The sequence below is a fragment of the Ceratosolen solmsi genome, unplaced genomic scaffold (genome assembly GCF_000503995.2).
Source record: "Ceratosolen solmsi marchali unplaced genomic scaffold, CerSol_1.0 scaffold27, whole genome shotgun sequence".
NCBI lineage: Eukaryota > Metazoa > Arthropoda > Insecta > Hymenoptera > Agaonidae > Ceratosolen > Ceratosolen solmsi.
The window spans coordinates 2,340,422-2,354,704 of record NW_011948426.1 but is presented as its reverse complement, the minus strand read 5'-3'; the positions used below and the strand labels follow the sequence as shown (position 1 = coordinate 2,354,704).

Genomic DNA, 14,283 nt, shown 5'->3' with positions numbered 1-14,283 from the left:
TTCCTTTTCCTTCTTTCCTCGTCGTACGCTTGTTCAGTTTAGTCGGGGGCGACCGTTGTTTTGACCGCGTCATTCGGCATGCCAGCGAATATATATTCTCGACCGTCATTGTTTCACTTTTCGTGCACACGTGCGTGTCGGGACGCGTACGCCAAGCAACGCCACGGCGTCGTCGAGGTTATTGCGGTTTTTGCGTGCAAAACGCCCCAAAGTCGCTCCGGTTATCGGATGTCACTTTTTATGCACTCACGTCTTCACTGACACTTCGCTTTTCGCTCGAACCTCACATAACGCGTAACGAGCTTATGCATTTGCGGCTGCGTTCGAGCGATCAATTTTCACTTTTGACGCGACAAGCTGAGCGAGGCTAGTCGGTTTTATAGGATTTCTGGTAATTTCTGGCCTCGTAAGGAAATTTGTACGGTGAGCTTGGAGGCGATTATTCTCGGTGAGTCGTCGAGATTTTCACAATATTGCCCGTTGTATTAATCGCTTTAACGCTCATTGACATCCGTCAATAAAATTTACCACCCATTTTCTTAAATCGAGGATAATTATGAAATTATCCAAGGATGGACTTGCAATATCTAGCCTCGCTTAAACAAATGATTGTCACATTTTGCCACTTAATTCACGTTTTCGTATTATTTAGTTGCATTTACAATAGTCCTATGCATTCAACAAGGTGTTACATTATTTTTCAGTTCACCGCATGTAACGACATTATTGTAGGCTGATTGGCTATTTATTTCCAATGTTGATTTAAAAATATCATTTTTTTTATTGTAAAATTGATTTAAAATACACTTTTAAGCTAGATAATTCATTAAATTTTGTTATTCAAACAAACTACTACGAACCTCGACCAATTAAGAGGATACCCAATGTAATCCGAATGCAATGAAAGCGATGTAATGAAAATGATAGGAGGAGGTATAATATCAATGACTATTACAATTAATTAATATTCATTTAATAAATCGTGAATTTTTAAATCTCATATTATACTAATAATTTTTATACGAAAAAATAAAGATATTAATTTTCGTGGGCTTTTGCCCCAATCATTTGTTTGGACATGTGGTATTATTTAAGTTATTGAGTATAAATTATCTACACAAACATTTATTCTTTATAATGAAGCAAGAGAGAGAGAGAGAGAGAGAGAGAGAGAGAGAGAGAAAGAAACGGTATTTCTTTGAGTTATGGCAAGTGAGACATATTTCGTTCGATCTATAAATACATATTATTATTATTTACATACATGCAATCATTACAACCTATACTCTTTTAGATCGATTTAAGTATTTGGTTTGCGTTCGGATCCTTTTACCTTCACCATCTTCTCAAACATTATCACGAGTATAAATAAAAAAAAAATTGATAGTCTTATATTGTCAAAAATACAAAAGAGCATTATGAATTCGTTAATTCAATGGTTCTAACATAATCTTTAGTTCCTAGAATATTGGAAAATTTTACTCACTTTGTCGGTAAAATTATTTAGAAAAAAAAATTAACAATTTATTTATGAATATAATATTTTATTCCTTACCTTCGGAATCGTAATTATTTATTCAAGGAAATTGTGTGTTTTTCTCAATCAAGTCCACCGATTGTGTATTTATATATCAACAGACCATTTTTCGCTTCAAAACAACAAATTGTATTAATATATTTGTATAAATTTGTCTCGACAAATGTCTGCCAAATGTCGTATGCTTACGTCGTATCGTCCTTTATTTAACATTATACAACACAACATAAGTGACAATTAATTTTCTTCCTGACAATAAATAGCAAAAATATTCGCACGAATAGAAAAATGAAAAAATATAACAATTATTTCAATTATTTAGCCAAGCCATTCCAATTGTAAACATATTTTATTTCGAGCCTGACAACAAATTCATATTTTATTTTTGAATTATTCGATAATTGTATCGAAGAGAATAGAAACGACTATTTGAACGATTAGAGTTAATTAATTGTAAGTAAGAAGACAATATTTGACTAAAAATGAGGAATGATCAATGAAAAACGACGAAAGTTCGCATATAATTCGTGGACCAAGTTTCCGTTTATTTCCTCTCCATCCCCCCTCTCTCGCTACGGCTCTCGCTCTTTTAAATTCTCTAGTGAATTTCGTGTTTCCTGTGTGTTTACGGTCTTCCAAACCGGTAGCTATTCGCTTGCTCTGTACATCGGTGACGCTACGTATTTCATGCGTATTCTCCCTACCGAAAGCAGCTGGCACGGCGGAAAATTGTGTATACGCCTAGTTCTACCCCCCCTCACAACCAACCATTGTGACCCTTTTTCTTTGTCCGGATTATTCATTAAAGGCAACTGTATCTGTGTGCGTAGACAAATTCGTAGTTATGTCAGAGCGTAGGAAATTCTAGACAAATAATTTAACAGTTTTAGCTCGTTCTTTGATATTTTTATTTCCCATCTGCTTTTCATATCTATCAAATGAAGTCGACTGAATTTTAATCGGACAGATTTTAAAATCGATTAACTTTACTAATTGAGTGAGTTTGCGAAATGTAAGATTATAAGTTCTGGACCTTCACTTAGTGTCATCTTTAGAATTTTTAAAATCAATTCGCTTAATCTTTGAAATTAAATAGATAAGTGATGCATGGGTTGTAAGCTATATGGTATATATTATTATTATAATTATTATCATTACCATTATCATTATCATTGTTATTATTATATAATTGTTTTTCACTTGTTTAATGTTATCGGTGTAGACATATTATTTGATAGAAAACAGTACAGGATATTTGGTTGCAGTTTCGAAGGATTATTCCAACATTATAACTTTTTTTCTGTAAACTTTGCCTCTCTCTCTCTCTCTCTCTCTCTCTAACACTACCAAATTATACCGCGTGTAGCTTTAATATAAAAGTTTAAAATATAACTTTTAAAAGTTAATATTTACTTATCGTAAAATATGTAACTTTAAAAAATACATCTGAAAAACAATATATAATGAGTTAGTATAGTAATCGTGTCGTTTCGTGTCGTTATCTATGCAAAGTTAAAAATATTTTAATAAATTTTGCCTGTTAATTTATTCCAATCTATAAAAAGTATATTCAAATACAATTAGAAAATGACATTGATATAATAATGTAAGTACTTTCGGGCGAATAATCGTATTTATGATTGCGCAGCGCTCATCGCTTTTCCTACATATAAATAATATTGTTCACCGTCATATATTTTACCTCAATTTCAAAGGAAATCGGTACAACTCCCTGCTAAATTCATGATAGTGGCATACGTTATTTTTATTATTTTCTCCATCGTTTTCTTTTATCCACAAGCTAAGCCCTTTGCAAGTGACTTGGAAGGTCAATAGGGTAGACCAGTATTCGGTCTGGTAACAGCCATTATAGACTTGGGCTTATCACATTTACTACAATTTCTCCTTGATATCTTGATCCCATATACGTTAAGATAATTTTTGGAATGCTTGCGAACGAGTTCAAATGCGTATGGATAGAGATGAGAACAAATTTGAACGGTACATAAATGTATACGTATGCATAAGTAGACCGTGGGATTTAACGGCAGTCTTATGGGGTATTGTTCGCATCTACCATTTGTATCTCTCTCTCCCATCCTCCTTACCGTTCTTTCTCTCATCACTAATGACTTTTAAATTCTTTCGTTGATGTCTTATGCATCTATTGTTATACTCGTAGATGTGCATTGTTCCCATTCAGACTAAAAAAAAAAAAAAAAAAAAAATACATGTAACGACTCATATATGTTCTTCCATATTCCATGAATTATAAGTAAAATAATTGAATAGTAATTTCGAGTAGTTCAGCGATTAAACGACCGATTCAATAATAATAATCTCTTCCTTCTAATAGATGTCAATAATCGTAGATGTGGTAATAAGTAAAAATAAAAAAAAAAAATCCACAATTATATATATTTTAACTGTCAATTATGATAGTAAAGAGTCACGATATTCGATGTTTTCTGTCTTCTGTTTATAAGAAATTAGCAATTAACTACAAGACGATCCTTCTCGTTCTTATTTATCCTGAAGCACTGAACTAAGTCCTCGTGGGAAGATAAGGAAACAAAACGTTGTTGGCGATACGAAAAAAAAGTTAGAAAATGATGAATTTCGTAACCGGTTACAAGTCATAACACTACATTATTGTAAATGCACACGTACAATTGTTATCGTTGACAAACGCGAGGCGAATTCTCATTAAATTCGAGGCTTATTAAAATGGCGCGGAGGGCCGTCCTTTCTTCTTTCCTTCGCCTGTTCCTGTTCGATTCAATTTCACGGGCTGCTTCACTGCGCAGCCCTGGATTGTCCGACGGCATATCCTTGTTTCTTAAAATTTGTATATAAAAGTACATGAGCAGACCTTGATTTATCATACCTAGTCACTTTTATCATCATTTCTCGGTATTTTCAATAGTATTTCCATTACAATTCGAGCAGATTTACAATGACTTCGATATTAAATATTCTGGATAGGTTGTGATTATTCTGAGAAATTATAATTTTATATATATAATTTTATAATTAACGCCGGAATTCCGTATTTCAATGATTTTTCAAGTGCTTGAATTAAGATTGTTTTAAAAACGAAAATAGTGTGATCTCCGGATAATCGTATAGAAATATTTTATGTGATTCTTGTATTGGCCAACACGATTGAATTTCATTAATATTACAATATAATGTGTGATTTTTCGATGATTTAACTATAAAAGCATTATTTCGAAATTGGATAAATCAATAATGATCCTTTGTCTGTTTGTGTTAAAAATTTGAAAATTCTATGCTTTTTTGCTTTCTACACATCGGCATATAATAATAATAAATTTTGAAAACTAATGAAATTAATGGATGTTTGTATAAATAGTTTTGTAAATTTAGTTTAAAAGCACAAAAGAGTAAAAGAGAATTGTTGATGAAGGTTAATATTAGTAAATAATTTTAAAATAAATAAGCTTATAACTTGGAGTATACAATAAGATAAAATAAATTATTCCATAAGATATTAGAAACACGTTGTCAGATTACATTTTTTCTAATTATAGTTATACAATAAAAAAATTTAATCCAATCCAATGTAGTGTTGTGTAGTATTGATATTATAGTTCAACCGAAAATGTATGTATAGATTATTCAAGAAGAAGGTAGAAGTAGAAAAAGATGAACGATATAACGGATGATATTAGAAAGAATTCGCATGTCAAAAAGCATTCGAATGTATACAGAAAATATGGCTATTGATGTAGAATTCATTAAAGTCATCTAATTTCAAAAATATTACGAATAAGGAAATACCGAGACATTTGAATTTCACGAAATTTCTTGAATTTTCAAGAATTTTATTATCTACTTAATTATGAATATAATTTTTCATACCACCAAAGTTAATTTACTCCGTTTAATCTATAACGGTTAATTTAATTTTGTCATATATTCACACGATTTATAATATTCAAGAATATTATTATTTATTTATAATACAGTCTTTGTGCTTGTTACAGTTATTATTTCACAATATTATTTTATTACTGTCATTAATTTTTCACTTCATTCTTATAATATTATATCGTGTATAAATAGCTAAATTGTAAATACCAATAGTGATTCATAATATTGTTTAAGAGCAAAGTTGACGATCTTGACACATACCAACAACTCTCAAGGAGTCTTTTTCTTTATAAGCGAATGTAAACGATGTTTTGTGTAAGGACACTTACAGAATCGCGTCTGCTTAATTATTTGTACAATTTAGCGACACGCGCATATTATTATGTAATATGAAATTTGAAGGACAATGTCTTTTTATTATTGAAGACTATTATGTCAAGAGAGTGAGTAATTTTATTTAAACGCTGACGTTGAAATTTGAAGGACAATGTCTTTTTATTATTGAAGACTATTATGTCAAGAGAGTGAGTAATTTTATTTAAACGCTGACGTAATCTATACATATATATATATATATATATATATATATATATATATATATATATATAGTCTGTAGAGTCTACTATAATGGATTTCGCGATTAGCATGGATATTAATAATAGAAATTTCAGCTCATCGTCAATGGAATAAAACATATTTAGTGCATGTTATCAGTGTGCGTATAAAATATATTTTAATAACCGTCAATGCAAAATACACAAAAAAATACACAAACAATATTCATAGCCATGATGATGTTAATGGTAGGAGATGAATATTTTCCTTGTTATAATATCTGCTTGGAAGAGCGACATTGACTTAAAAGAATATCTTGCGAATGAATCTGATACACAAAGCTCGTACGCAACACAACCTTGCGACGACACACAGTCCCGGACTTTTCGTGAAAGTCGCTCTCTCCTACTCGCCCAATCATTAAATAACGTATTCCCCTTTCATCCGTACCAATGTACTGCGTATCAGCAGCAGCACATATTACGCGAATATCGAGAATACAAGAGAAATCCGAGCAGCGCTCGTTTGGAATTGTTTAAAAGATCGTCGGCTCGTGAGTCGCTTCGCAAGCCACCGATATGACCCCCCCCCCCCCCCCCCCCCACGGCTACAGTACATCGATTCCGCGGAATTTTCTCTTTACGCTATTTCTCTATCCTTCGCCCGATGCTATAAAATTCCTAAAAATTAGGATAAACGCGTTGGCATGAAGCGCTGGCTTGACCAGAGAACAATTCCACCACCACCACCCTACTGCCCCAAACACATATTTGCAAATACCTGACGATGTAAAGCCATCGATAAGGATCGATAATTTATAGGCTGGCTGTGAGCCGCAACCAACACAGTGACTTTCGTGACTTTCAGGGCTCCGGTTGTCGTTACGCATTGGCATGCATCGGCGCTGAAGCGAGTTGCGCAAGCGGTCAAGGCGCGCAATTGAAGGGGCCGACGATCTTTCCTCGAGTGTCGCTTGTGCCCGTATTGAGTACGTACTTCAATGACTCGTGACGGTTGTTCTCATACGGCGTCTCGAGTCGTCGCTTGAGTCGCTTGGCGCGTGCTAATACTCATCATCCGCCTTTCATGCGACGATTTCTCCTTTTGTTTTTTCTTTATTATTTTTTTCTCTTGGATTTTTCATTGTTTTTTTTTCTCTTCCTGGCCGAATCTGTGCCGCTGCATACGTGGCGAACGTGTTTGCGCTTCTGTGCACATGTACGTGCATGTCATTCCGACGCCGAGGTTCGGGGATTCATGGCTTTTCTCGTTAATTCGGAAAGCTGTGTTGGGGTAGTCCGGATTTTGTGTGTGTGTGTGTGTGTGTGTGTGTGTGTGTGTGTGTGTGTTTTTATGCCGCGACGTTGGCAGTATCGTAGTTTCGTTTATTTTAATTATTTATAAGACTAGACTTTGGTAATTTTTACGGTTAATATTTAAATTTCAATTATTAAATATCATTGTTTGCTCGTTAAGAGTCGCGCGAGTCTATGAGCAAATATAGCTTAAATTGGCTATAATCGAGGATGCGTTCTTAATAATAACCGAGAGTTTGGCTATTTTGATTTGTCTGCCTATATTAACATTAATTTATTTTAGCTAAACGAGCTACGTAGGCTGGAATTACATAATGTATAATAACGAATAAATCAAGAAAAAGAATCGGGCTTTATTATAGTAATTTTAGTTTTTTTTTCTTCTTTTTTTTTTTTTTTTTTTTTTTTTTTTTTTATTAGTATCGCTGTTCGCAAAGATAAGTATGAACTGATGACCTTTGGTAGAAGAGTCAATTATCTTGTCATGGAAGGTTGACTGTAAAATTAGTGCTCGCTTGATCTACTTAAAAAGATTCTCGCTCGATTTCATTACGAATAGCGCCGTTTTTGCGAACGAATAGGCAACTAATTTATGAGCCACAAGTACACACGTTGCTTTCTACCGTATCGATACAGCAGTACTTTTGTTCTTAATCCCGATTTGTTTTTGCAAATATTGTCCTTAAAAAATGATCATTATCTTAATCCACCTGATGTTCCGGCCTAAGCCGATAGTACGAATGGCCAAGCGATACCTCGTAAACACATTCATTAATTCATTAATCGTTCGTTAAACGTACAAGTTTTCGTTCTCATCATCAAGCATTCGTGACGATGATGCCTTCATTGACGAAGTCTCGGTGTACGACACTGTGCGCACGTACGTATTTTCTTTTGCGCAAGGCGTCAAGACCATTTTCTTCCGATGATCCATTGGCAGCGGCAAATGTCGACAATCGATTTTACTCGTTTCTTGTTTTTCCAAGCCGACTTTTAAAGATGGAAGCTGCGGTTGGCGAGCGTTTGCGTTACGAGTACTTGACAGAGTGCTAGCGAGCGTCTGACGGCTGTTTCATGAAGAGTTAGGAAGTGATTGTGCTGCTTGAATGGAGTCATAATTCAGATAGAATCGAGATTTATTGTATTATGGGGAGGGAGGGAGGCTTTAGTATTTATAGAGGAGCCGCTTCGGCGTGATATTTGCAATATATTTGTATGTTGTTGATTGTAAACGGTAAACAGAATTGCCATTTGAGCGATAGAGTGCCTTGTATTGTACAAAAGTATTGTAGAAATATGAGCAAAGTCGCAATGCGTTGCGTTAATGAAATGTCGACATTTATATGGGAAGAATGAATATTTTCATAATATTTGAGAATAATTGCATAAATGTTAGGATACTATTATTAAATTACTATTATTGAAGGAAAATTAAGTATCATTGGGAAATATGAGAGTGTAAAGCAATCGATATGACGTGTCTCTGTAGTATTAATGAAGTAATATTTTTTAAAATTTGTTTATCTAGTTAATTGCGTAACTTTGCATGACTTTGTAAGACATACTATGCGATTTGTTAAAAACTGTAGTATTTTTTCTTTCAACATTCAAGATAAAACATAGCCAATTTCTATAAATCCCAATGCATCGATTTAGGGAGATATAAATTGTGTAAATAAAAACATAAGTAGATAATTGATCTTATGAGTCAGGTAAAAATAATTTATTTAAAGGACGAGATACGCGGCTAAAACAATATATCGTGTGCAAAGAGTTTGTTAATTTTCACGTTAAAAAGTAATATTACAAGCTTCTTTTGTTTATTGTTATAATTACATATATTGTATCTATATATAGCTTTACAAGTTTGAAGATTATGTTATGGCAAATAGATGATGAAAATATCGATATAATGTGCAATAATAAAATCTTCTTGCATGAATAGCATGAATAAATTTTTAATATTTTAGATATAAATTGAATATTCTATTATTAAAACTATTATTACTAATTATTATATCGAAACAATTTTTCGAAAATATGAAGATGTAGATATAAATATTTATTATGTCTGGGGAAAAAAAATTTGTAATTAAATAGTATTAATCGTTAATTGCTCACATCATCTGATCTTGAAGATGATTATTTTAATAAAGAATTGTTATGCCATATTTAAAAGATTTATAATTCCACGCTAGCACGCGTGTTCTCGCACCCCTGCGCATACAAATTATTTTCTAAAATAATGAAGTAAATATTTTAATTTTATTTAATGAAACTTTATAAAATGAATCCGGCTTTAAAGATTTTTACCGATTTGAAGAGTGAGTCTGTAGTCTTTAAATCTACAAAGTGGAGCTTATTTATTTGCACGAACAATGCATTAATTGATCGTATTATATATTAATTCTTCTTATAATATTCTTTCTAAGAAGAATTTTCTTTCCTATTGAAAAACATGGCATTTATTCTTCATACATGAAAACACATCAGAATATATATTAATTTTAAGTTGCCATAATAATCAGAATATTGCATTTGTGCTATATTTTGTTAATTTATTTATTTTATTATTTTTACGTATTAATTTATTGATATTAAGTAGAATCAAAGTATGGCTCCAGAATTTATAACAATCTATTCTAATCTATTCTATTGGGTGAGTGGGAGGGGGGGGGGCAAAAAACTCGAGACATATATCGTTTTACAACATCGGGTATTGGATTGTAAATTAAAGAAACAGTCTTATGGTTTTTGGATCCTCTAAAAGATAAATGCTTTGGACAATAGATTGACAAAAGCTTATGCTATATTAACCAAATTCCTTTTCCCGTAGTAATTGAAAGCTTTAAACGAATCTCGCGCTCTTATAGCCTTCCATTTCTTCTTGGCTTTCAGCGCGCTAATTACGAAGAAATCGAAATGGTGGAACTGAGTGCCAGCAACACCGGCCAGCAGCAGCAGCAGCAGCAGCAGCAGCAGCAGCAGCAACAACAACACCAGGCTGCTGGCCCAATGGGGATAATGATTGGTTTAGCTTCGGCGGCCACGTCCTCGTCGTCCTCGTCGTCAGCGGCGACTGGCGCCTCGAGTTCCTCGGTCTCGGGTCGCGCCGGGATCCTAGAGACTCAGGTCCGCGGTCAATGGTACCGCGTGTTTATCTCCCTCGAGGACGACTATCTCAGCATCTCCCTGGACGAGAGCTGCGATAGCACCGGGAGCTCAGCCTCGGCAACGTCCACCGGCAACGGTATCAACGGCAACGTCAACAATAACAATATCGACAGCCTGGGTGATCCAGACGTGCCGGACTCCGTGGCCAACCAGAAGAGGACCGTACGCGTCATTAAGAGCGACAACAACGGCTTGGGCATATCGATCAAGGGCGGCAAGGAGAACAAGATGCCCATCCTTATATCGAAAATATTCAAGGGCATGGCCGCTGATGCGACCGAGCAGCTTTACGTCGGCGACGCCATACTCGCGGTTAACGGCGAGGACCTTAGAGAGGCTACCCACGACGAGGCAGTCAAGGCGCTCAAGAGGGCTGGCAAGGTCGTCGAACTTGAAGGTGAGTTCTTAATCGCTATTTTATGAGGTGGCCGATCGAGAAGACGAGAGGCCTATTATCACGACCGATTAATTAGATATTTAACGCAAACATGATTAAGTTTGCGCTCAACCAAACTTCACTGTCTTCGCTTCATATCTCCGATCTTTATACGAGTTCATTTAAGTAGTATTAAATAATGGCGGTGCTTATTATCCGGTAAGCCAGAATTATATTAATTGCTGCTAACTTATAAACTGCTAATTTTGTAATTTAGTAGTTTATAATGAATAGGGAACGTTGAAAATTAATTTCAATATCCGTAAGTTCGGTTTAAGTCCTCTTTAAAAACTCATCCCTCAGCCTTCGAGTCCGCATAAACTATTCAAACAGATTATGAAATCGCTTCTACGTAATCATCGTATGGATTTCACAAGTAGCGACGTAGATTCGGTTACTTTTACCAAGGCAAATGAAAGCATAAAGCTTTTTGTGAAAGCTACTAAGACCGATGCTAAGCTTATCCTTACTGTACGCAAAGCGATATTCATATTATATAAAAAAATATATATTCTATGCACGGCTGTATGTATTGAACAGATGTTCAAAACAAAAAAAAAAAAACGAAAAAAAAAACAAAAAAACAAAAATTGACCGAAAAAGTTAAAAGATAGACCAAAGTGTTCTAATCTATAGTTCTCATAGTTCCGGTTTCCCAGTACTTTGGAAGAAAATTTTTTCACCGGCATTCGCGAAGAAAACTTTAAATTCCCACACAGCATGTTTTTGGAATAGGTCTCTGGCACAGATCAATATCTAAAGTCCGTTAGGACGAAAAAAGAAAAGGAAAAAAAAAACAAAGACAAAAACAAAAAAACTTGTAACAAGAGAATGATCTTAAAGTTGAAGTAACAAGAAACTTTTTGTATTTTGGAAAGAAAACGAAGAATCAAACCAAATAATTTAATGGCGATCATACAGATTTATGGGTAGTTTTTAACGGCAGAAAAGTCCTTGGGCACATAACCGTATGATAAAGTAGCATTATGATTATTCAATAGTTTTTACAAGGTTTCCGTAGTTTGACACAGGAATAACAATATAATAATAGGCGTTGCTAAGGGGGACTTCGTCCTAAAGGAAGCAACAAACGATTGCCCTGCAAAGCTACCGAAGCGGAATGGGAAAAGAAATTATAGGTGTAGAAACGCGAATGGCAAACGCAAACTAGACGCATCTCTTTTGAAACGGTAAAACGAGTGAAAGGAAGCGATGATAAGACGCGATGCGCGTAGGGTACAAAAAAGCAAAAAAGCGAAAAAAAAAGAAAAGAAAGAAGCATACGGAATGAGAGGAGTTGACGAGTGCAAAGTACCGAAACATTAACGGCCTTTTGCCCCAATTAGCCTTAAGTACAGTGTGCATTAAGAACGCCGTTTTCCACTCGGTCGTTATAAAGCGACAGAGGCAGCATCGCCTAACTTCTCTGTCATGTCTTTGTAACCACTCTTAGTTACCCACTTGCCATGTAACTCAAGCATTTATATTGAAGATGAGTGAATAATCTTTGAAATTCTTGTTATATAGTTGCCGACTGCTAATGAAATGCCTTAAGCAGAATTAATAATTGACGAATATATTCGATGATGTTTATCGTTCTTTTGCATTTCGCGTTATTATGTGATAGGCAAGCTGGGATGATGGGAAGTTGGCTGGAATCGTTATAATATGCCGTTAAACAATATTGCTCGGCCGACGATAAAGTTCCGAGTCCCATTATTTATTTCGCATTTATGAATAAGCGAACTGGCGATTGTACATTGCCATAATTGTCATTTACTTACAAGGATATTCGACTAAAAATCCGAGTTTAAATAAATCGAAATATTATTTGATCCGCTTAAAGTTCATTCGTTATTAATTTTAAATACACATTTTGCACTTAATATTGTATTTACATTGCGATGACGAGGTTTGAATTTCTTTTAACTCAGACTACCCATTAAAGCCTTAATTATAATGTTAATGCTGTAATTATGTAATATTGTGTAACTACGAAATATAACGCACACCATTTTGTCGTTTTATTTTTAATTTAATTATTAGACGTAAATTTGAATTTACATCGGTTATATATGATAAAATATTTTACAATTATGCAAGGTCTGATTTCGTAAGGTAAGCCTTACAATTTAATAAATTTTAATGTTCTTCTATTTCAATTGAAATTTTATCTAATTCTAAGGCTGAATCACAAGAGATAAAACAACGGTAATTCTTTTATCTTCTTACTGCTTTATTCAAATTTAATTTGCCAATATATAATCATAAAATTATCAATTTTAATATAAATATGTCAATTTCATAGTGAATTGTTCATCTATGTTGTTCATCTTTTGTTTTATCCTAATTAAATTTCAATAAACATTTTTGCAATGTGTTTGACACACGAAAGCTCTATTATGCATGTGATTGTTCAATCTTTCGTTTCGCTTTACTGGAGTAAAATTTCGCTATAAATTATTTTCACTCTTCAGCAGCTTTCTTCTCGTAATGTTATTTCAATAAATTTTAATTTTCACACATTAATAATATTGATATTTTAGGTTAATGTCGTACTTTTTTTCTTTTCTTTTTTTTTTTTTTTTTTGGTATCGGAAATGTGCTAGGCAATAATATTAAATACTTCTTTTACTCCATGATATAAAGAAAAAATCGGGCCATGAAGAAATACGAAGAGATGTAGCAAAAGCTAAAAATTGAGTGAGTAGGATAGATAGGGGGCGAAGAGAAAGGACGAAGAAGAGAGAAAGAGAGCAAAAGTGACAGAGAGATTGGCGAATGGACGCGAGAGCTTTTAGCTGGATTAATACAGCAGAGCGTGTACATGCTTGTGACAGTTTCTTCCATATCTTCTTTCCCTCTCATTCTATTTCACGCGAGTGACATTGTAGAGCTACGTCGTTTGTTCCGCTACTGGTTTATAAGGAAAAGTATACCGCAGTCGCTTACCGGAAGTTGAATTTTTCCGAAATTTTGGAATCAACTTTCATAACAATGTGTACGTGTGCCCGTGTGCGGGTTTGGTTATCTATCTATCACTCTCTCTCTCTCTCTCTCTCTCTCTCTATTTATCTATTTATCTTACTTTTTCTATCTCTATTTCTTTTTCAGTGGTTTATGACAATACTTTATGCGTTGTTTGACCTTTTTTTGTATGCGTTTGAGAGAATATTTGTGTCTTGATATTGTTAATGTGAAGTTGTTGCAACAATAGGCTCGCGTCGATATGCAAACGCGAATTTATAAATCGATTGAACGGAAAAACATTTGTGTAATGATAGGATATAATATATTTTTTTACTACGTCAATTGTAAGGAAAATATATGTTTACAAATGATATGACATTTGCCTCGTTCACTTTATA

The 14,283-nt window shown here is 34.0% G+C and overlaps 1 protein-coding gene across 2 annotated transcripts in view; it reads left to right on the top strand.

The window, feature by feature from the left end:
- The window catches only part of LOC105363116 (beta-1-syntrophin-like), a 28,096-nt gene extending 17,188 nt beyond the window's left edge, over window positions 1-10,908 (top strand). For both annotated transcript variants that reach the window (XM_011500712.1, XM_011500711.1), the window contains exon 2: window positions 10,204-10,908. In XM_011500712.1, the coding sequence (XP_011499014.1) occupies window positions 10,228-10,902 (675 nt within the window). In that variant the 5' untranslated portion in view covers window positions 10,204-10,227 and the 3' untranslated portion in view covers window positions 10,903-10,908. The remainder of the gene's footprint in view (window positions 1-10,203) is intronic.
- The last annotated feature ends 3,375 nt before the right edge of the window (window positions 10,909-14,283 follow it).